The sequence below is a fragment of the Lagopus leucura genome, unplaced genomic scaffold, assembly GCF_019238085.1.
Source record: "Lagopus leucura isolate 7727_CA_CO unplaced genomic scaffold, USGS_WTPT01 Super-Scaffold_100009, whole genome shotgun sequence".
NCBI classification, from domain to species: Eukaryota; Metazoa; Chordata; class Aves; order Galliformes; family Phasianidae; genus Lagopus; species Lagopus leucura.
This window is the reverse complement of record NW_024962266.1, coordinates 24,538,768-24,559,300: the sequence shown is the minus strand read 5'-3', so window position 1 is coordinate 24,559,300 and position 20,533 is coordinate 24,538,768. Positions and strand designations below refer to the sequence as shown.

Here is a 20,533-nt window from a genome sequence, read left to right as displayed (position 1 = left end):
ACAAGGGAGGGGATGGGGACAGCGAGGTGATGGGACAGGAACAGCAAGATGCTGGCAATACGGGGACTGGGCCACCACAGGTGTTTTCATAGCCTGGGATAAGAAACAGGGTTGTTGAGTGGGGTCGGCTGTTGCAGACTCAGCACTGGGCAAATCCTCAGCCCCCAGGTATTAAATTACATAGATGTGTATATTATATAGGTACAGTGGTGCATAGATGTATAGGTATACATGTGTATAGGTGTACAGAGACATTGGTGTGTAGGAGCAGAGGTACATCAGTATGTAGGTGTATGTTTGGCTGTGGCTCTGCAGACACCCTGCAGCCCTGCAGGGGTTCCCTGGGCACTGCTGAGCTCCCCGGGATGCAGCCACCCACCCCAGCTGTGGGTTTATCCATTGCACTGCACACAAATGGGGGCTGAGCAACCCCAGATGTCTTCTCTGTGTGAAATGACAAATGCACACCGACACCCTGAGCACACGCGTGAGCAGCTGAGCATTTCTGAGCAATGTGAAGCCAGGCGTGGGAAGTCAGTGAGCGTTGGGAGCAAGGCAGGAGAGACAGGTGAGAGTGGGGGGCATGGAGGAGGCAGAGGATGTGTGGAGGGGAAGACACAGAAGAGAGGCAGCACACACCGTGCTGCACTGCCCACTGCCCCCGCTCTCCTTGGCACAGCCCAGACCTCTGCTCCCAACCTGCTTGCAGTCCCAGCTGGGATCTGCCTGCTTTCCCCCAGCTCTGTACCATGTTCCTTGCTGCAGGTGTGTTTTCCAGCTCCTGCTTGGAGTGGCTGAGTGCTGGTGGGACCTTGGGGGTGGCCGTGCTCCATCATGGCACAATGGGCGATCGCTCACTGCTGTCATTCCTTCCCCCTTTGGGGCAGAACCCAATGTGGGTTGGGCAGGGCAGCCAGTGTGGGTTTCCATACTGAAACACCAAACATTTGCAACCAGAGGTGGTTTTATTAAAAACACGAAGGCTTCCAACATGCCAGCTGTGAACATTGTCCCAGATGCATTGCTCAGAATGGAGGACAGCCCCGTGCCACCCGTGCTCTCCCCTTGCTGAAGGACGGGGCTCAGTCAGACACCCCGAATGCTGATGTTCTCGTAGCTGGGGGGCGGCGTTTCCTGTGGCCCAGCAGGGCTCTGGGTGTCCAACCATGAGGGGCTGGGGCGGAACAAGGCGCTGTCGGAGGAGCTGCGGCGGCGGCCGCTCTGCCAACGCTCATCCTCTTCCTCCTCCTCCTCCTCCAAGTCATGATATGGCGGTGGTGTCAGCTCCTCCTTGCTCACTGCGGGGTGGAGGTACGTGCCATGAGCAGGTCTGCAGGTCAGGGCTTCTTCGTAGGTGGGGATGGCAGTGGCGTCCCAGGAGCTGCGAGGGAAGAAGGCACCCAGCAGTGCACACCATCAGTGGGAGCATCTCAGGGCCCATCAATGGGAGCAACTCAATGCCAGTTGATTGGATCTTCCCAGTGGCCTCAACTGGACTATCTCTGTGCTCAACAATGGGAGCATTCCAGTGCCCATCAACCAGACCATCCCAGTGCCCACCAATGGGATCATCCAGCTCCCTGACAACTGGAGCTTCCTACTGCCCCATCAGCCAGAGCATCCTTGAGCATGGGGACACACGCATGCTAATGGCGGTACTTGGGTAGGTTTTGCACACCTGGAGACAAGGGGAGACTGTGTCAGCTGCTGCCTGGCACCAGGAGGGCTAGGAGCTGTGCAGGAGGATGGACACCATCATCTGTTCCTTCTGAGTTGACTGACCTCACCTTGAGGAAGAGGAGATGCAGCCCCACAAGGTGCCACCTCTGGCACCAAGGGCCACATGCATGTGTCTGGCTGCAGAGCAGTAGAGGTGGTGCCTCTCAGTCCTGTTCTGTGCCACAGTGCTTCTTGTGGGCAGAAGAGCATCCTCTTAACAACCAAACCCCTTCCAGGGCCCCACAGCCACCCCTAAAGCACAGGGGCTGCTGGGAGCTGAGCAGGCGGTTTGCACGAGCAACCAGGTGAGAGCTGGGCTTTCTTGTTCAGTGCAGTCCCAGCCCACCTCACGCTCACCTGGGCCTTCCATGTGCCAGCTCTGCTGCTGCTGCTTCCAGCTGCACTTTGCTGAGCAAACACAACTTGTGTACAGGGAAAACCTCCGCCCAACCTTTGCCCTCCCCATGCAGGATGCCAATGCTCAGCGATGGCTCCTGCTGCAGTGGCAGGGTGATGTCAAGGTGATGCCATTCCATCGCTATGGGCGCCGTGCTGGGGACACTGCTCCACTGATGTGAAGCCTACCAGAGCCCCACACGAGCTCACAGAGCCCCAGATAATTGGATGAGCACCAAAAGCCCTGCAGAGCCAGGGACCAACCCCCTGGGTCAGTAATACGTCTTAGTGCTGCAGTCCCATCCCACTTAATGCCAACCTGATAATTGATTTTTTTTCCTTTTTTAGTTTTGACCCCATTTTGGTATAGATAACACAAACCCAGTCATTCTATAGAGCAGCATAAATTCATCCCGTTCACTAAAGACCATCAAAAACAGTGCAGCACACTCCCTATGCACACCGAAGAATGAGTGGCACTGGCCAAGGAGCCACAGGACGTCACACAGCTCCCACACTGTGCGTGGGGATGGGGTTGGCCAACACCATTGCCCAGAAAATCACTGCAGCCCTCTGCTCTCTGGCTCTGCACAGACACCCAATGCCCCGCAGGGCTGAAGTGCTGCTGGAGGATGAGCACAGTGCAGGAGCAGCCGGCGTGTGCACGGAAGCACGGGTTGATGCTAACGCACAACAGCATCCGCTCAGGAGCAGAGGGTTCAAGCAGCTGAGCACGCAGCAGCACCCACACCCACCTGCAGTTCCACTTCTCCGGGGGCTCAGCAGTGAAGTACTGCAGGTCGTGGGGGAAGCGGTACTGATAGCGCCGTGACACCACGCTGGCGTTGGCTTTGACGGACCAGAGCAGCCCAAAGAGGAGCAGGATGCCACCGATGCCGCAGCAGAAGAAGCTGACGGAGCGCAGCAGCGCGTTGGAAGAGCTGGGCACAGCCTGGGCCTCGCGGGGGGGCAGGAGGTGAGCCCCGCTGCCCACTGCTGTGCCCACCTCCCCGTCGCTCCACCAGGCGAAGCACAGCGTCCCCGTCACCAACAGCACGACCCCGGTGATGGTGACGCCGTAACGGAACGAGGAGGCCACCATCCTTCGGACGTTAGCACGGCTGGCAGAGGAAATGCATGGGAGCTCACGGCCTGCAACACAGGAGAGGGGTGGGAGGGACGAAGGTGTGGAAGAAACCTCCAGGACCAGAGCCGGGACTTTTCCAAGGGTTGCGCGCTTCAGTGTCCTCTTCCTACTCGATACCCACCGCCTACATAGAATCAAAGAACAGCAGAATGGCTGAGGTTGGAAGGGACCTACAGTCCCACCCCAGCTGCAGGCTGGCTGCCCCAAGCTCCAACTGCCCCGGGCCCAGCCGTGGCTGTGGGCACCTCCAGGAATGGGGCACCGCAGCTCTGGGCACTGATGGGGCCTCCCCAACTCTGAGGAAAGAACTTCTCCCAGACCCCAGTGTGGACATCAACAGCCCCCATATAAAGCCATGATTATGTCACTGGTCACTTAAACGCACTCAAATGCACATAAACGTGCAAAAGAGATGACACAACACTCCCACCCCAAATGAGAACCACGGGCAGTCGAGTTACGGGGCGGCTCCAGGGATTGTATGGTTCTTGTCTCTGGGGTCTGCTGCAGACTGCCTCCCCACCTCAGAGGAATGCCAGCTGGGGTTCTGATCAAAGCAAGGCTTATTAGAGGAGGCAGGGAGGGGATGCAAATCTCAGATGTCATCACTCAGCATTATCAGTGCACATTTTTCTCATCTGAAGCCAGATACAAATTAGCCTCATGGTGACAGTAGGTGCCTGGTGCTGCTACTCAAAACCCTGCGTGCCAGGACCAGGCGCTGCACCACTTCTTGCTTTCTCGGGGGCAATGGCCAAGGACACCCCCACAAGCCACAGGGATGCTGGTGTGAAACAGGGAAACACAGCCAGGAGGCTACATGAGCTTGCCCAGGACAGGTCTTTAGACGCCATGTGAGCAGCTACTCCCCTGTGCCAGACAGCTCAGGTCAGAGTGGGAATCCATCCCCACCTCCAATAAAAGCCAGGAACCTGCTGGACACGGGGCTGGGGCCACCAGTCCTGCACTGTGCGTGCAACCAAGGGCAGGAGGAGCTGGGTTATGTTGAGCCACTATTTATCAGATGGGCTCACTGCATGGAAAGTGAAATGAATTTGTAGTGAAAGAAGAATGGTCTGATCTTATCTACTTCTAATGAAGAAATCCAAGAAGAAAGGAGAGCTGGGAAGTCCACAGGACAGGGAGCACAGATGGTGTGCACGGTTCTCATCCCACGGCCACAAGCCCAAATTGCTGCCAGCAGCAGCCAGGGGCACCCAGTGGCAGCCAGAGGTCACATCTGGGCCCGACATGAGTCAGAGCTTCACCTCAGAATGAGGGGATGCCTTTTGAACAGAAAGGAACCGAGCTGACATGGAGAAAAAGTGCTCTCTCCGTGTTCGGGGCTGGGAGGTTTGGGAGATGCTGCAGTTCCCACCCGGGGGGAAGGGGATTTTCAGCCCCCGCGTTGCACGTATCTGGGAGCGGGGGGAGGAGGAGGAGAGCTTCTGGGAGGTGGCAGATTGACAGCACAAGAATGAGCCCTTCTCTCCTGACAAAACCCGCGGGGCTGAACGCTCCCCCAGCGCGGGGGCGGCCGCTCACGCTGTCACCACCGCCGCGATCCCCTCGGCAAAACCTCCCCGTCCGCCCTCGACCTGGCACGGCTCTCCCCGAGCATCCTTCTAAGCCCTTTGAACGCACCACGTTAGAAAAGAACAAGGAAGCATCCGGAGGAGCCCTCATCCCGGCTGCTGTCGGCACATCGGACCGTTGGACCCATTGGACCCCCAGCGCAGCGCCCACAAGGGAGGCTGCCGGATGCCCTTTCCGAGCTCCCATCTCCAGCATCCGAGGCACGCTTGGCTCTGCCCCATCTCCCTCGACCCGCCCTGAACCACGCGTAGCCGGGAGAAAGATTTGCATGTTGCGTGTCCAAACAGACACAGAGGTTAATAGTTTACATAGTTCCAGCGAGATGCTGAGAATAGCAGCCCCCATATAAAGTTATGCAGATGGTGATTCATAGGGACTACCGAGCGTTGCTCGGAGAAACACTCTTTTCCAGAAAAACGAGAAACGAGAAGCGCTCCGAACCCCTTCGGACAGCAGGACCCGCCTCCCACCCATCCTTCCACCGCACGATGGAGGACTTTGAGCGCACCGACGTGCCAAGAGGAACGGAGACGCACCAATGCGTCAGCGCCAAATTAAGAAGATTCCTTTCTGCCTCGGACTGAATTTGTCGGCGTTGGTGGTGTTGCGCTGTCAGCAATCAGGGGGTGGCACAGTCCGGACGCACGGCTCTCACCAACTTTCCAGCCGCATCCCATCGCCGTGCTGCTAGCGGGACCCGCGGCGCGCACAGCCCGTCCCGTCCCCGCAGCACGTCGGGGCTCCTCCGGCACAAGCCGCCGTTCCCCCCCCCAACCCGGGGAAGATCCCCGCGGTCCCCGTGCCGTACTCACCCGCCGTCTCCGACCCCGTTCCGCCCGGCGGCTCCCGGAGCTCGGCCCGAGGGGCGGGCGGGGCCGGGCGGGGCGGGGGGCGGGCGGCGGCGGCGGGGCCCCGCGGAGCTCCCGGGAGCTGCATCGTGGGCTTCGGGGTCCGCGATCTCCTAGGAGAGGGGGGGATGGAGGTCGGGGATGGGGAGCGGCATTCTCATCTTCGGGGGTTGGCTGGGGGGTGTGCTCGATGGGCCGGGTTTGTGGCTGTGTCTGAGGATGGTGAGGGTACAGCCCTCGGGGGTCCTTGGGGTGCAGGAGGTGGGGAGAGGGCTGCGAGATGAGGAAAGCACAGCCAGTGGGACACACACATCACTGCTGTGTGGCTGGGGCTGCAGTACCCTAGGAACCAGTACCAGGAACCTACGAGCGAGATACTGGTATCCTGTGGGTGGGACACCAGGAACCTCTGCGTGGGTCCCCCTTACCCTATAGATGGGGACACCAGTAACTTCTGTGTGGGTCCCCACTGCCCTGTAGGTGGTATACCAACACCCTGCAGGTAGGACATCAGCACCCCATGGGTGAGACACTGGAACCTTACTGCATATCCTCCTGGCACACCGGTACCCTATGGTGTATAAGTGGATCCCCACCACTCTGTGATTTCTGTGCTTCTCCTCTCTTTGTGGAGCCCTCCATTCCCTCATTCCAGTTGGATCTCCTTGCTGCGCAGCAGCCGTGGGCATAGCTGGATTTCAAACAAGCTGAGGGCGTTCTGATCTGAGATTTGGGATGAGCTGTGTGAGTGGCAGCTGGATCAACGCATGCTCCTGTTCCCACAGGTGCAGGCAGATCTCACCAGCAGCTGTCACACCACGCTGTGATTGCTGAGCACCTCCACAAACTGTGAGCTCCAGCTGCGTTCAACACAGACATCTTGTGGACACACTTGTGCTGCTGCTGAGCCCCGGGCTGCAGCTCCTCACAGCCTCACGAAGCTGCTGCTCAGCCTCACAGCCATGGGGGCTGCACCACAGCGTGGGCTGCAACAAAGGCAATTGAAAGGGACGAGCAACTGAGCAACATTTATCCCTGATAAGACTAATAGAGTTTCTTCTGGTTGGAACAATGGGGTATTTTTATAGCTGTGCAGTCTTTACATAACCAACATCTTGGAGCACTTGTTTCAGCTCCCCCTTTTCCACTTTTTTTTTCCTTTTCTTTGTTTTCCACACAGCATTTCTATTTTCCCTTGGCCTAGGTAACCAAACCCTGAGGTCTGGATCCTGCACTGAGCTGAGGTTTGATGCTTTTGGAGCACAGCCTGCAGTTTTAGCGCTTTGCATCATCTGGGTGTGGGGCCATAAAATGCTTAAAATGTTGAAATAAATGAAAGCAGACAGGTGACTGAGTGACAGCAGGATGGCGATGGCCAAGGCAGCAAAAGTCTGAGCTTTATTTGGAGGGAAAGGGGCTGTGAGTACATCTGGTACCAGGGGGCCAAACACACATGCAGACTTGCTGGAGAAAAGGAGAAAAATTTGGCCTGCAGAATAAGACATCCTCCTGTATTTGCTTCTGGTGACATCAGCAAGCCCTCAGCACCACATCAGCCCCAAATGGGTTGTGTGTGCTCCCCAGCTGCCTTTGCAGCAGTTCACCCTGGGCATCCTGGAGGCCACGGGCACACGTGTGTGTTACATCACTACTCCAAACTATTTATTGCATGGGGGGCCTCTCAGGGACTGCAGCTCCTTTCTGATTCCCAGCACAGTCAGCGTCTCCTGGATCTCACTGATAGAAGGAGATGGGGACCACCATCACCTGAAGCTTCAGGTTGGATAGCAGGAAAACATTCCTCTCCAAAAGAGCGGTGATGCAGTGGCACAGCTGCACAGGACTCACAGCTGGACTCCCCATCCTGGAGGTGCTCCAGAGCTGTGGGATGTGGCACCGAGGGATGTGGTCAGTGGGTATGTTAGGATGGGTTGGGCTTGGGGATCTTCTCCAGCCTTTGTGGCTCTCTGATAGCACAGTCACTTTTCTGCCTGCTGCCCCTGCACAGTGGCTGTGTTGGGCCATGAAGGCTCATCAGCACTGCCCAGCTGCTGCCTCTCCTACACAGCCAGCCCTACCCCAGCCTGTAAGCCCAGTGCTGGCCCCCAGCTGCTCCAGCACCCAGCTCCTCCACCACAGCCACACTGCAGGGGCTGCTGAGGACACTGGCCCTGTGACAATGAATGCAGGGCTGCCTTCCTCTCCCAGCCCTGCTCTCTGTTTTGACAAGTGATTCTTTTATAAATCCCAGTGGTTGTAAAGCTGGGTTTAGTGAATACACCACAGCTCTCGGCACGTTTTTTTGGCAGAATGTGCTGACCTTGCTCCCCAACACAGCAAACAGGCTCTGAATGCTGGGCCCCATCCCACAGATATTCCAGACTTTATCTCACACCCCACATCTGCTTCGTCCAAAGGTGATCACTGGGGTCCCAACCCCAACCCTCCTGTATTTTTTCCTTAAACCTCTAAAGCTCCAATGTAACACCTCTCATCAGTCACAGGATGTATTCCTCAGTATCAGGACAAACACTTGCCAACCCCCAGGTGCCACACAGAGCCATGCTGCAGCCTGTGTCCTTCCACGCTGTTTGTTCAAGGCGCTGAAATGTGCTTTGGTTTCTCAGCAGAGGGAGCTTCTCATGTAACAGTTTGAGCACCAACACGGGCAAACCCTCTGAAATCACATCCTGTTTACAGGTGGGACTCCTGACCCCCCCATAACCATGGACTCAGCTATTTGCTGGACAAAGAAGGCTTGCAGCCTTTCCAAAATTCCTGATTAATTTTCATCACTAGTGCTACTGCCCATCCTTCTGACATCCCAGTGCCACCCGACAGCACTCTGGCAGTCAGTACCAGGGCTAAGGGAGCTTGCACGAAAAGAAGAGCTTTCTCACTCTCTCAGTGCCTTCCTTTGGTTGCTCTGAATGCCTCTTATCGCTCTTCTCACAGACACCCAAGTTTTCAGCCTACTTTTGTCTGCAGCTCGCATGCTCTGCGCAACATCACGTACCTTTACAGCTTCATCTTTCCATTCTTTGTCCAAAAGCTGTGGCACAGCCATTGCTAAGTCCAGCTTTAAACCAACAAAGTGCTGCCGGTGTTGGCAGGGCAATCTGATGAGCACTCACCAAGGAGATGATCCATGTGCTTAAGAAGCCCCTGCCCTGAGCCTACACAGATATGTGTGGGGCACGAACTCAGCAGAGAGCTGATCAGGGCAGGAGGACAAGAATATTTTACAAGTATTCCTCACTTAGATCAGCTCTCCAACCTGTTGTATGGTGACAGCAGAAGCATTTGTACTGCACAGCATGCCCAGAACAGCACGAGTGGGTGGAAGGGATGGCAGGAAGGAAGAAGACTGCTTTTTTAAGCACCCTTAAAGCGATAATTTAATTGAGGAGAACTGGGATTTCAGGCTTACAGAAGACTAATCTCAGCTTTTCGCACCACAGTTGAAAATGATGCTTTGTTAAGCCCGCACTGTTTGCTGGATGAAGTTTTGCTCGCACCCAAAGTAACTAAAATTGAAACAATTCAGCCTTAAATAAACCTGCCTCCCCTTCCCTCACCCCCTCAGATTCCTGTACCTGGCACCACTACGCATGTAGGTGATTCCACTGCAATCTGAACAGTCATTCATTTCTGTTCCTTCCAAGCAGTTTCACCTTGCAGTCTTTGAGCTCACCTGCTCCCTCCTTGTTGCGCAGGGCCTTACAAAAGCAAGAGCAGAGCATGAGAAATGTTATAAACACTGTTAATGGATCTTCATAAAATAAAAAAAAATTAAAAAAAAAACAGTTTCAAAGCATTCTTTACACTGAGGGTGCAAATATCCCCTTGTGAATAAATGATGCTGTCATACTATAAAGCCTGCATTCAGTCACCCTTAGATGAAGAATAATTATTTAGCTCCTTTAGAGAGTTTAAAACAACCTCACGTAGGGCATGGGAAACTTCTTTTCTGTGCATAATTCCAGCCAGCAGGCAAATTGGTAAGCAAAGGCAGATAACATCAGCTTAAATAAAGAAGGAAAAGAGCTAGCAGACAGCCTAGGCACAAGTGCAGTGAATACAGTCTGGGTGTGAATAAAGTTAGGGTGAAAATCAGAACATTTCCAATCGTCAGAGCAGCAACATTGCAGAGCAGTCTTCTGATATGAGCAGTGAGACGAAAAAAAATGAACCAGGTTCAAAGCAGAGTCTCTGGGTTTCCTGAAGGAGACTACAAGGTGTGACTGAGCTTTGAACCGTGATGCAGCAATCCTTCCCAGTCCAGCACTCCTGAGTCTCTGCTGTGGCAGTCAAAGGTGCAGATCCTGCTTCCAAAGAGGAAGAGGCACTCTCTGACATGTCAGCATGCCATGTCACGACGTGACAACATCGGCGTCCTCATGAAATACCCTCATATCACATTCCTGTGGCACAGGGCCAGCCAGCATCTCCTTGGTGGACTCTCTGAACTCAGTGATGCTGTGACTGGGTCTCTGTGCCCCCAGAGCAGCAACCTGAGGCTGATGGAGCAGGGCTCAGGCCGCCTGCTGGCACTGTGTGAGCACGTTCCTGGAGCTGCCTGCAGGACACCGCTGTCACCATACTCCTCTCTAACACTGCACCTCTTGAGGGACTCTAGCTGCAGAAATGCCTCATTTTCCTCAAGGACGTTGCTGTACGTCTGTCTGCTGTCACGCTGTGGAGAGTAGGAGGAATTTTCCATCAGGGTTTTAGAGAACAAGCTCTAGAAAGAGTCTGCCTCTTTCTCCTTTCTACAAAGTGGATGGCAAGCATCTTGGAGTTTCTGTGGGGCACCAAAACCACCACAAGGCTGCACGAGAGGCATGTGACAGGGTTCTGCCCCCCAGCCTAAAGGCACCAGCATGATCCCCTTTGACTGAGTGACCCTGGGCACAAAGCAGCTTCTCCACAGAGCTGCCAATGCCCTATGACAAGACCCATTCCCCTATGAGCCCTGACTGGGGGGGTCCCTAATACCTCAGGCCCTGTTCCCATCCCCACACCCTCGCTCTGATCCCAATACCTCAGCTCTAGCCCCATACCCTCACCCAACCAAGGGGTATCCAATACCCCATCCCCAACAGAAGGCCTCAACTAACTCAGACCCCATCCCCAACAGAGGGTCCCCAATACCTCAGACTCTATCCCAGCACCTCGTCCCTTTGGAGGGCCCTAAATACCTCAGACCTCATCCCAACATCTCAGCCCCAACAGAAGGTTACCTCAACAGAAGATACCTCAGATCCCATCCCAGCACCTCAACCCCGATCACAGGGACCCCAATGCTTCTGTCCCCGCCCCCATCCCCATCACTTCAGTCCCCACCACGAAGTCTCCCGTACCTCAGTCCCCAGGGGCATGGATCCCCAGTCCTTCAGCCCAGCCCGGGGATCCCCAGCCCCCAGCCCCGCACCCACCCCTCGTCCAGGTGCCGCCCCCGCCCCAACCCCGGCGGCCGCGATGAGGGGAGAGCCGGGCCGACCTCGCTCAGCCAATCAGCGCTCTCAGCGCCTGGTCCGATCTCCCCGCAGCTCTCTGATTGGTCTCTCCCCTCCCCTCGCCTCAGGGCGGAGACCGGCGGCGACCAATGAGGCGCGAGCTAGAGGGAAGGGAGGCGGGGCCGGGCTGCGAGCGCGCGAGCAGCGGGTGCGGTGCAGCGGGGGTCCGGCGGTGCGGTGCGGTGCGGTGCGGTGCGGTGCGGTGCGGTGCGGTCGCCATGTCGGCTGTGTGGTCGCTGGGAGCGGGGCTGCTCCTGCTGTTGTTGTGGGTGCGGCACCGGGGGCTGGAGGCCGTGCTGGTGCATCACCGTTGGATCTTCGTCTGCTTCTTCCTGATGCCTCTCTCCATCCTTTTCGACGTGTACTACCAGCTCCGCGCGTGGGCCGTGCGGCGGATGCACAGCGCTCCGCGGCTGCACGGACAGCGCGTCCGGCACATCCAGGAGCAGGTGAGACCGGGGGGAGCTGGGAGACAGAGCTGGGCTTCTGCTCGTGGCTCTCCCGTCCGGGAAGGGGAGACTATGAGAGACCCTCGGCAGAGGTTGGGGCTGCTGGGCTGCACAGTCCCCTCCAACACGGGGCGGCCCGCGGTTCTGTGCTAACGTGGCCCCTGTGGTGGTGTTTCTGAGGTGTAGTTTTGGTTGTTTCCTCTTGCAGGTGCGGCAGTGGAAGGATGAAGGCGGTAGGAGATACATGTGTACCGGTCGGCCCGGCTGGCTGACTGTGTCACTGCGTGTTGGGAAGTACAAGAAGACCCATAAGAACATCATGATCAACCTGATGGATGTTCTGGAAGTAGACAGTGAGAGACAGGTAGCACAACCTCTCATAATACTGAAATATACAGCTTTTGTTTTACTATATTTGTAGCTGAAGTGGAGCTAGGCTCCATCAAGAACAAAGGATTTCTGTAGCAGTAAACCCACCAAATTTTAGTTTTTACAGTGTGGGCTTGGATCATTCTATCCAAAAACCCAGCATATGGAATCACTTCGCTCTGTGTGCCGAAGCCTAAAAGACCAGAAGGATTGATGGCTCTGGGCACTGAGCAACAAGACGTTGAGGCAGAGGAGGAATCACTTAGCAGTTACAACTATTTTTAGGACTGCTTTTGGGAAAGCAGGGCTCTGAATTCTGATAACAGATGGAAGTGCGATCCAGTTAGCCGCGTTTTGTCATCACTCATTCCAAACACTTAATTTGTGACTGAGTTTTCTCTCTTTGTAGGTTGTTCGCGTGGAACCTTTGGTCACCATGGGCCAGCTGACTGCACATCTGAATCCTATGGGATGGACTATTCCTGTGGTGCCAGAGCTCGATGACCTTACTGTAGGTAAGGGTTGTTGTGATGAGAAGAAATGGACTCATTTCCTGCATTTCATTTACTTTTGTGCACTGGCACGTTGTTTTGTGTGAACCTTTCCTAAAATACACTGTTGAACTTTGTTCTGGTAAAAATCACCTCCGTTCTGAAGTATGTTTCATTGGAACTGTTATGTGCTCCCTCAATCAGGTGGTCTGATCATGGGAACTGGCATTGAGTCTTCATCCCATATCTATGGGCTTTTCCAACATACCTGCGTGGCCTACGAACTGGTCCTTGCTGATGGAAGCCTTGTGAGATGTTCACCAGTAAGACAAAATGTTATTTTGCTATTTTTTGTTATGTCATTGGCAGTTGTCAGTGTGGATAGATGATTTCGTATGACGTGCTTTTTGCAGACTGAAAACTCAGACCTATTTTACGCAGTGCCTTGGTCTTGTGGTACTCTGGGTTTCCTGGTTGCAGCAGAAATAAAAATGATTCCTGCCAAGAAATACATCAAATTACACTATGAGCCTGTACGAGGACTGAGGAATATTTGTGAGAAGTTTACTGAGGAATCTAAGAAAAAGGAGAACAGTTTTGTGGAAGGACTCGTGTATTCTTTGGAGGAAGCTGTCATCATGACAGGAGTCTTGACTGATGAAGCTGAGCCAAGCAAGGTAACTGAAGTTGTTCCCAATGAAAGCAGTACCCCAAATTTAACTGACACTTTACTGCCATATGACGATATAGAACTAGGACCATAAAAATTGAAAACACTCTTACTGTGGGATGAAAAGTGCCATCTGTCTGTCAGAATGCTTTAAACCGCAGCTCTTTGTAATGACAACAGAGCCTGTACTCTTCAATTAGGGAGAAGCGGCCCATTAATTTCCATTAGTATAGCAAATAATTTAATTTACTGTGTAAGGAGGAAATATCCTTTTTCATATACAGAACACTGCTGTTTCAAATTGCAGTTGTTCAGAGTAACTCCTTCTCCAGCATGCTCTTAAAGACAGCCAGTATTGGTGAGACCAATCAGAGATGTGCACAGGAGGGATATGCTGCTTGTTCACTGCACTGCTCAGCGTGGATATTTCTCCTCTGCCTTCATGAGGCTTTGGATTAATGAGGGGGTGAGAGGAACTTCAGGAATCCGGCTCTGCCACCTTCATGGCTTTTTAAGCTGCTCATAACAGGAAAGCCTTATTTAGACAAAATCTTAATGAGAGGAAAGATAAGTGGATGCCATGCATGTGGCAGGAAGGAGAAGTGAAGGCTCTCTAGGTTTCTTGAGACAGTGGAACTGTCACAGAGCGAATAACATCGCTTCCCATTGTAAAGGGACTTCAGGGACATACTCAGTGCTGTCTAGTAGTTACTGTTACCTATGTTGGGATGTGCTAATGAATCTCTGTCTTACAGATAAACAGAATCGGCAACTACTACAAGCCGTGGTTCTTCAAGCACGTGGAGAAGTATTTGAAAGCCAATAAGACTGGAATTGAATACATCCCCTCAAGACATTATTACCACAGACACACACGCAGTATTTTCTGGGAACTCCAGGTAAGAACAGTTTGAAACTTGAAATAACATTTACGGGAAGGTGCTCTGCTGTTTCCCAGTGTATGAACATTGTAGCTTCTTTTCCTTGACAACACTTAAGGCATTGTATCACAGCTTCCTAATTGATGGCTGAATGCTTTTCTGAGTGTAAAACTTAGGCACCTATTTAAGCAGTAAGCCTTTATGCCTACTGAGTGATTTCTAAAGACAGTGATAAAAACACAAAGGTGGAATTGTGGCTGAGGATTCCTAAACCTTCCTAAACCTTTCTAAACTTGCCTAAGCACATAACACTCATTATAAGGCAATGGCATTAATTTGAATTATATAAACTTACTTCTTCTGATGTGCAATTATGCAAAAGTTTTATTTGACATTATGAAAGATTCCTATTGCTACATTCTGAATTTCTTACTGCTGCATTTTGAATTTCAGCTGCTGGAGAAGGTAAGCAAACAGGAGTTTGCTGTGTAACAAGTACTTCAAATTTTACAGCTTTAAAATACATTTAAGACCTGATCTTGTGCCTGTCAGTTCTTGCAAGAGTTTTGCAAGTTTCTCTTCTCAGGAGCTCCTCACAGCAGTTTTGAGATAATAGCCTGCTGTTCCCTGAACTTCATTTTTCTGCAAGTATTTAGGGCTGATGAAATATTGTGAGTTACACGAGTCGGAAAATCCTCTGTGGTAACAAGGAGATGCTTAGGGAAGGGCTCAGTAGCAAAATTCAGTTCAGACTTCTCTTAGTTCAGATTTGCATTTAGCAAAAGCATCAGCAGTTACATTTATTGAAAATTTCATTTAATATTTCTCTGAGGATTCTCAAGCATTGTCTTCTGGTTCAATTACACACTCTTAAGTCAAATTTTTCTTGTCTTTCCTCTTTAAAGGATATCATTCCTTTTGGCAATAACCCTGTTTTCCGCTACCTCTTTGGCTGGATGGTTCCACCCAAAATCTCTTTGTTAAAACTCACCCAAGGAGAAGCTATTCGAAAGCTGTATGAGCAACATCATGTTGTGCAAGACATGCTGGTCCCAATGAAAAGCCTTGAAAAATCCATCCAAACCTTCCACGTTGACCTCAATGTAAGAACATGTGCAGTGAATCATGGAGTGCTTGTTGCAATATTTGTGGCCATTTGTTTTAAGACATAATATTCAGCTTGTGTAAAAGGTGATTAAACATGCATTTGGGTGTTGAGGTAGTTAATGGGGAGTTGCTGTTCCTGGAGCACACTGCAAGTGTTCTGACTGAGCATCTCAATCTATTATGGTGATTAGAAAGAGGCTCTAAGAACTGCAGCAAGAGAATTGGAAAGGGAAAGCTGTGTAAGATTTAATCCCACCTTGGGAAGAAGTTCTCTTAACTCTTTGTCACCTTTATTAAGAGATTGCTTAAATGATTGTTCTGTTAAAAATCATTTACCAAGTGTTTTCTTGCCTCTGCAGGTATACCCTCTTTGGTTATGTCCTTTCATATTGCCCAATAATCCTGGTATGGTCCACCCCAAAGGGGATGAAACAGAACTCTACGTGGATATTGGAGCTTATGGAGAGCCCAAAACAAAACAATTTGAAGCCAGGGCTTCCATGAGGCAAATGGAAAAGTTTGTGAGAAGCGTGCATGGGTAAGGTTCCCACTCCTTGGGATGATGCCAGTGCCATATAACTTACATCTGTGTAGTTTCATCACTCCTATGTTGCACTGCAGCAATTTAATACTACAACAACTTACAAAGCATAATTGTAAGTTAGTTTAATTATTAATTTTGATGCTGCAGTTTTATAATATGCCTGCACGATCATGATTTGATTGCAAAACCAACCAAATACGTGGGGTCACCGATGGAAGTTCGTGCGATGTGTTTGGGAGCTGGGCAGCATCCAAACAGGTTGCCTCGCATCCTTTCAGCTCCGTGCTGCTCTGGGAGTAGAATCTGCTGCAACAGAGCTGCTCCATGCAGTCAGAAGGACCTCAGCAGGTCCGTGCAGGCGGGATGTAAAGCAGCTGCTGTCCCAAGGCAGCGTTAGTACAGCGCAGTGACCGCTCTCGTCAAGGCTGGTAGCTCAGTCCTTCCAGAGGTAACCACTGACCTTGCAAATTGAGGCTGGCTTGTTTGAAGGCTGATCCAGAGCAGGGGCAGAGCAAGTGCTGTTTGGCTGCAGCAGGCCACAGGTCCTTCAGGAATCCCACAGGCTGTTAAAGTTTGGACAGCTTCCCTGCCTGCCCTTGGGGCTGCTGGGCTCTCTGCCATTGCAGCGGCACAGACTCTGCCCTGTCCTTGGGCTCGTGTGTCCTCCCAGCAGGAGGCCAGCCCTGACTGCTCCCTGCATGGCACTGGGAGCCTTTCCTACAGCTGGAGCTTTCGCAGTCATCTTTCTGTTGCTCTGATTCTGGTTACACAAGACCACAGTGGGTGTGAGATAGATCCCCACCATCTGTCACTGACTCCTGACAGCCTAATTTGTCGTAGTAGCATCAATAGGCAGGCAGTTACAGACTTGTTTCTCCCCAACAAAAACCAGCTATGCGGTGTTTTTATGCCATCAGTATCATTTAGCTGCATTTCTATATTTCTCAATCTAACAGTGATTACATCCCATGTGTTTGAGTAACAATGGTGAGTATGCTTTGAGGTATTATGGAGATTATAAAAGTCTTTTAGTTATGATGTGATCTGCCAGAGAACAAAGCAACCAAAAGTTAATGTTAAGCTTCTAAAATTAATTTGAAACTAAGCTTTTAATTTTAATCTTTTTGCCAACAACGTTCTGTCTTTTCTGTACCTGTCACTGGAAAAAAATGAACACTGTGTAAATGCTTCATCTCAGAGTTTCATAATCACAACAGGGTTCTTTGTAACTGTATTTTACTGCTCTTTTCTGATGCTTGCTGCATTTTAGGGAGAACAGAGTGGAAGCAAGGAAGAGTACACAACAATTCAGAACCTGTTCATTGCAGGGGAGTTGGATTAGATGGCCCTCAGAGGTCCCTCCCAACTCTAAGGATTCTGTGTTCGATGAAGTAACGATTCCATTTATTTGTGTGAATGGAATTCTGTTACACTGTGCTTCACTTACACGATACGTTTATATTCTCCACCTGATCTGATTGTGTTGGCTCACACCTTCCCAGTTTTATTCTCAATGTGGAATCCAAAGAAAACTTAAAAAGTAGAAGAACACGTTGCTCCATCTGTCTATTGGCTGAGGGTCCCAGCATGATCCATATGAGCATCCTGGTGGTTTTCTTTCTGTTGAGTATTTGCTCTCCAGAACTAGCCCTGTCCCTTTTCCTCTTAATTCTTCTTCATACCCTGCGGGACGATTAATGCTGTATCTCTCACTTCCTTTTATTTTTCATTTCAGTTTCCAGATGCTGTATGCAGATTGCTACATGACCCGTGAGGAGTTCTGGGATATGTTTGATGGTTCGTTATACCATAGTCTGAGGGAGCAAATGAATTGCAAGGATGCCTTTCCAGAAGTGTACGACAAAATCTGCAAGGCTGCCAGGCACTGAGCTTGAACGGCCTAATTAAGCAATCAGGGAAAGATGAATTTACCATAGCTAGTCAGCATATCCTTTCTAAAGAAAAGCTTTATTGCTCTCCAAATAAGCTCATTCTTGTTGATATTTAAATGATATGAATTCATGCTTTATAAACTTATGTTTAGTATTTCCTAGTATGCTTTAAGAGCAGTTTTCCAAAACTCAAAGTGATTGTTTTTAAGAAATCTGAAGTGCTGATTACCTTGTATGTCTTGGACCTGTCTTGGACATAGGTGAGCTCACCTAGCTCCGAGCATAAGAAAAGTAACTGGAAAAGAGGACACTGAAGTGATGCCAGCTAGAAACTAGAGCTGTATTTAAAATTACTTCTGAAAATGGTAAGGAGGTGACAGAAAGAGGTGCCAAAGCTGAATGAATTGTCACATTAATCGTTTGCCTCCAGTCAGTAAGCTGTAGGGCAGCTTAGCAATGGTACCACGTCCTTCTGGCTGTGCGGAGCTGCGTGGCACATCAACACACAACCACACTCCCCAGCAGTTGGTCTCATTTCAAAACTGAGCACTGAGGTGTGAAGCAAATGCTTTTTTACTTGTGCCTATCAGATTTGTACTGGTTTTGATTATAAAATGTTACGTGGGTATAGATTTTAGTTACTTTATTGGTTAACAGTATTCTGTTGGGTTGTGCCCCCAGATAGCAACGCTCTGGCTTTGTACAACTACTGGAAAAATTGCTGCTATTTCATATAGGCAATTATTAATTTGGGGCTTTGCTTGTTGTGAGTCTGTTTATTTGAACTTTTGTATTTTTGCCTTTTGTTTTTGATTTTTTTGCTTAATTTTAGTGCCTTATAAACACTCAGTTGGAAGAGAACATGGTCAGTGAATCCCTTCTGTCCTGGCCAGCAGGAAAAGGAAGCGTGCCCTCACAAGTTAAGGCTTTATTTTCACAAGGTTTGCCAGAGCAAGTGGCTATGGATAGGAAGAGCCCTTGTTTTGGGTGCTTGGTATGCTCAGGCTTCAGTTCTCGCTCAAGAGGCATTTTTGCTTTTCAGTTTACCTGGATTAGATTGATAGGCTTTGTAAAAAGGACTGTTTCAGTCACCTGGAGAGGAGATCAATGGTAAATACTGTTCAGTTCCCTCTTCTGGTGCACAGCACAGTCACACACTTCATGCAGTCAAGCGTAGAAGTGTGGGAATGTTTTGACTCTGTAGCCAGAGACGTGATTCCAAACCAAGCCCATGTCTCATCCAAGCAATGTGGCAGATTGTTACTCTGAACATTACTGAGCTTGAGGGGAAAGAGTCATTTCTTGAGGGCTACTTATGGGGTAACACAGAAAACACTTTAAATGGCTTGCAGTGAGAAGCTTTGTGATTTTTTTATGAGTGCTAAACCAATGATGTTATTTATTGATAGATGGATGCTTACGATCCAGATGAAACCAATGATAAAACAGTGACAAGAATAAGCTTGGCCTGTTCTCAGTGATGCATGCTGGGCAAATGGTGTGCAAGTAAGGTGCTCCTTACAGTCCTGCGCAGGGAACTGGTGGCAGGAGCAGCCTGCCAAGGGGAGACACAGCCACTGCAGGGTGCATGCAATGCTGCCCAGGCCATGGGCTGCCCGTACAGATATGAGAGCAGGTGAGAGGTAGGGCTGTGTCGGTGATCCATTCCAGGCCTCGTGGCACACAGGAAAGCAAGCACTGATTCTCAGAGTGGGAATTTGTCTTCCCACCCCTGCGAGGGAAGCAGCACGTGAGCAGTTTCCTTATTCCTGTGGCAAAGCTATGATTTAGCCCAGTGCTTGCAAGATGATCTGCGCAGAGCAAGGATCGGTTGAGTCCGTTTTTAAGGGGCAGTGCTAAAAAAGCTAGAGGAATATGCAAATACTTTTACTCAAGCTGTGTTTCTCTCACATGTTGATGATCTTTGGGTATGCACTGAATTTGATTTTTCACTCGTTAATTTATGAGCAAACTTGGTATGATGTGGTCTGGTACTGTCACTGTACACCAGTCACACACACGCACAAGCAGAATTGCTGTTGGTCTTATTTTTTGGCTGTATGGGCTGTTTAAAATAAAAATATAGCTGGTGTACCGCTCAAAGTGGCATCTTTTAACAAATGATACCTTATTTTTAATGGTGTTGTTTAGCCTTTCTCATGTCTGTTGCACTGTTACAAGTGGTCAGCAATTAGTGAGAAAAGCTGCTGCCTTGATCAAAGGCCAGAGGCGTTGCAGTGATGTTAAATGAGGTGTCTAACTCTGCAAACAGCTTTGAAGGAAATGCCATTGAAGGCCATGAGTCTACTCTTATCTCTGCCCTATGATATGCCTTATAGCTGAGCCTTTACCCTTCCATTATGCCTCATTAAGAACCTCATAATGCCAGTTATTCTGATTTTTCCCTTCACTTCACTGTTTCCCTGTGACTTTCTGGCCCATGAGAGCAAAACTACATTTTGAATTTATCTATCCACATCAACTGCTGTAGCTCCTATCACAGTTCTCCTTGCTGTTAAAACTATTCCCTGGTTTGAATGACCAACCACAGAAGAGAGGATGAAGATGCAGTGCCCTCTTCAGCCTAAAGAGTTTCACGTTCCCATCTTCAGTTTCTTTGAGAAGTGCCCTTACAGGAACTCTGTAAGCTTGGAGGGAGGTATTCCAGCCCTCCTGAGCTTGGTCACAGCTTTTACATCTTCTTCCAATGCTCCCTTCAGAGGCCTTCTTTTCCTTTGCTTGCCTTTCTATTACAATAATCGCTATTTCTTTAAATTACCACAGTTTTACCTGTGTTCAATTATCTCTCCCACCAAAGGGTAATTGCAGATTAATTAGCATACCTAATCAGCCACAACTAACATGTAATTACACCTAAATTTAATTATTCCAGTCCATCTAAACA

The 20,533-nt window shown here is 50.4% G+C and overlaps 2 protein-coding genes and 1 long non-coding RNA gene across 4 annotated transcripts; 1 reads left to right on the top strand and 2 right to left on the bottom strand.

Annotated features, from left to right (window-relative positions):
* Window positions 1-959: 959 nt before the first annotated feature.
* On the bottom strand, window positions 960-5,725 carry TMEM61 (transmembrane protein 61). 2 transcript variants are annotated; one of them, XM_042873869.1, is made up of 4 exons: window positions 5,671-5,700; window positions 3,384-3,386; window positions 2,871-3,267; window positions 960-1,381 (listed from the first exon to the last, which is right to left on the bottom strand). In XM_042873869.1, exons 3-4 carry the CDS (start codon window positions 3,215-3,217, stop codon window positions 1,087-1,089), a joined length of 642 nt encoding a protein of 213 aa, XP_042729803.1. In that variant the 5' UTR covers window positions 3,218-3,267; window positions 3,384-3,386; window positions 5,671-5,700; the 3' UTR covers window positions 960-1,086. The 2 variants fall into 2 exon arrangements, with proteins under 2 accessions (XP_042729803.1, XP_042729802.1); XM_042873868.1 differs by lacking the exon at window positions 3,384-3,386 and having other exon boundaries at window positions 5,671-5,725.
* Window positions 5,726-7,057: 1,332 nt separating this feature from the next.
* LOC122181369 lies at window positions 7,058-11,133 on the bottom strand. Its single transcript, XR_006179408.1, has 2 exons — window positions 11,070-11,133; window positions 7,058-10,402 (listed from the first exon to the last, which is right to left on the bottom strand). It is a non-coding gene; the product is annotated as an uncharacterized LOC122181369 (long non-coding RNA).
* Window positions 11,134-11,394: 261 nt separating this feature from the next.
* DHCR24 (24-dehydrocholesterol reductase) lies at window positions 11,395-19,731 on the top strand. The gene is made up of 9 exons (XM_042874104.1): window positions 11,395-11,674; window positions 11,883-12,038; window positions 12,453-12,558; window positions 12,739-12,857; window positions 12,948-13,211; window positions 13,960-14,103; window positions 14,991-15,188; window positions 15,552-15,730; window positions 17,472-19,731. Exons 1-9 carry the CDS (start codon window positions 11,444-11,446, stop codon window positions 17,623-17,625), a joined length of 1,551 nt encoding a protein of 516 aa, XP_042730038.1. The 5' UTR covers window positions 11,395-11,443; the 3' UTR covers window positions 17,626-19,731.
* The last annotated feature ends 802 nt before the right edge of the window (window positions 19,732-20,533 follow it).

Coding starts and splice junctions, on each gene's coding strand:
- TMEM61 (XM_042873868.1), bottom strand. CDS start 3,217: ATGGTGGCCTCCTCGTTCCGTTACGGCGTCACCATCACCGGGGTCGTG. Junction 1,382..2,870: donor CCGGAGAAGTGGAACTGCAG/GTGGGTGTGGGT, acceptor CTTCCCTCGCAG/CTCCTGGGACGCCACTGCCA.
- DHCR24 (XM_042874104.1), top strand. CDS start 11,444: ATGTCGGCTGTGTGGTCGCTGGGAGCGGGGCTGCTCCTGCTGTTGTTG. Junction 11,675..11,882: donor TCCGGCACATCCAGGAGCAG/GTGAGACCGGGG, acceptor TTCCTCTTGCAG/GTGCGGCAGTGGAAGGATGA. Junction 15,731..17,471: donor TTTGTGAGAAGCGTGCATGG/GTAAGGTTCCCA, acceptor TTTTCATTTCAG/TTTCCAGATGCTGTATGCAG.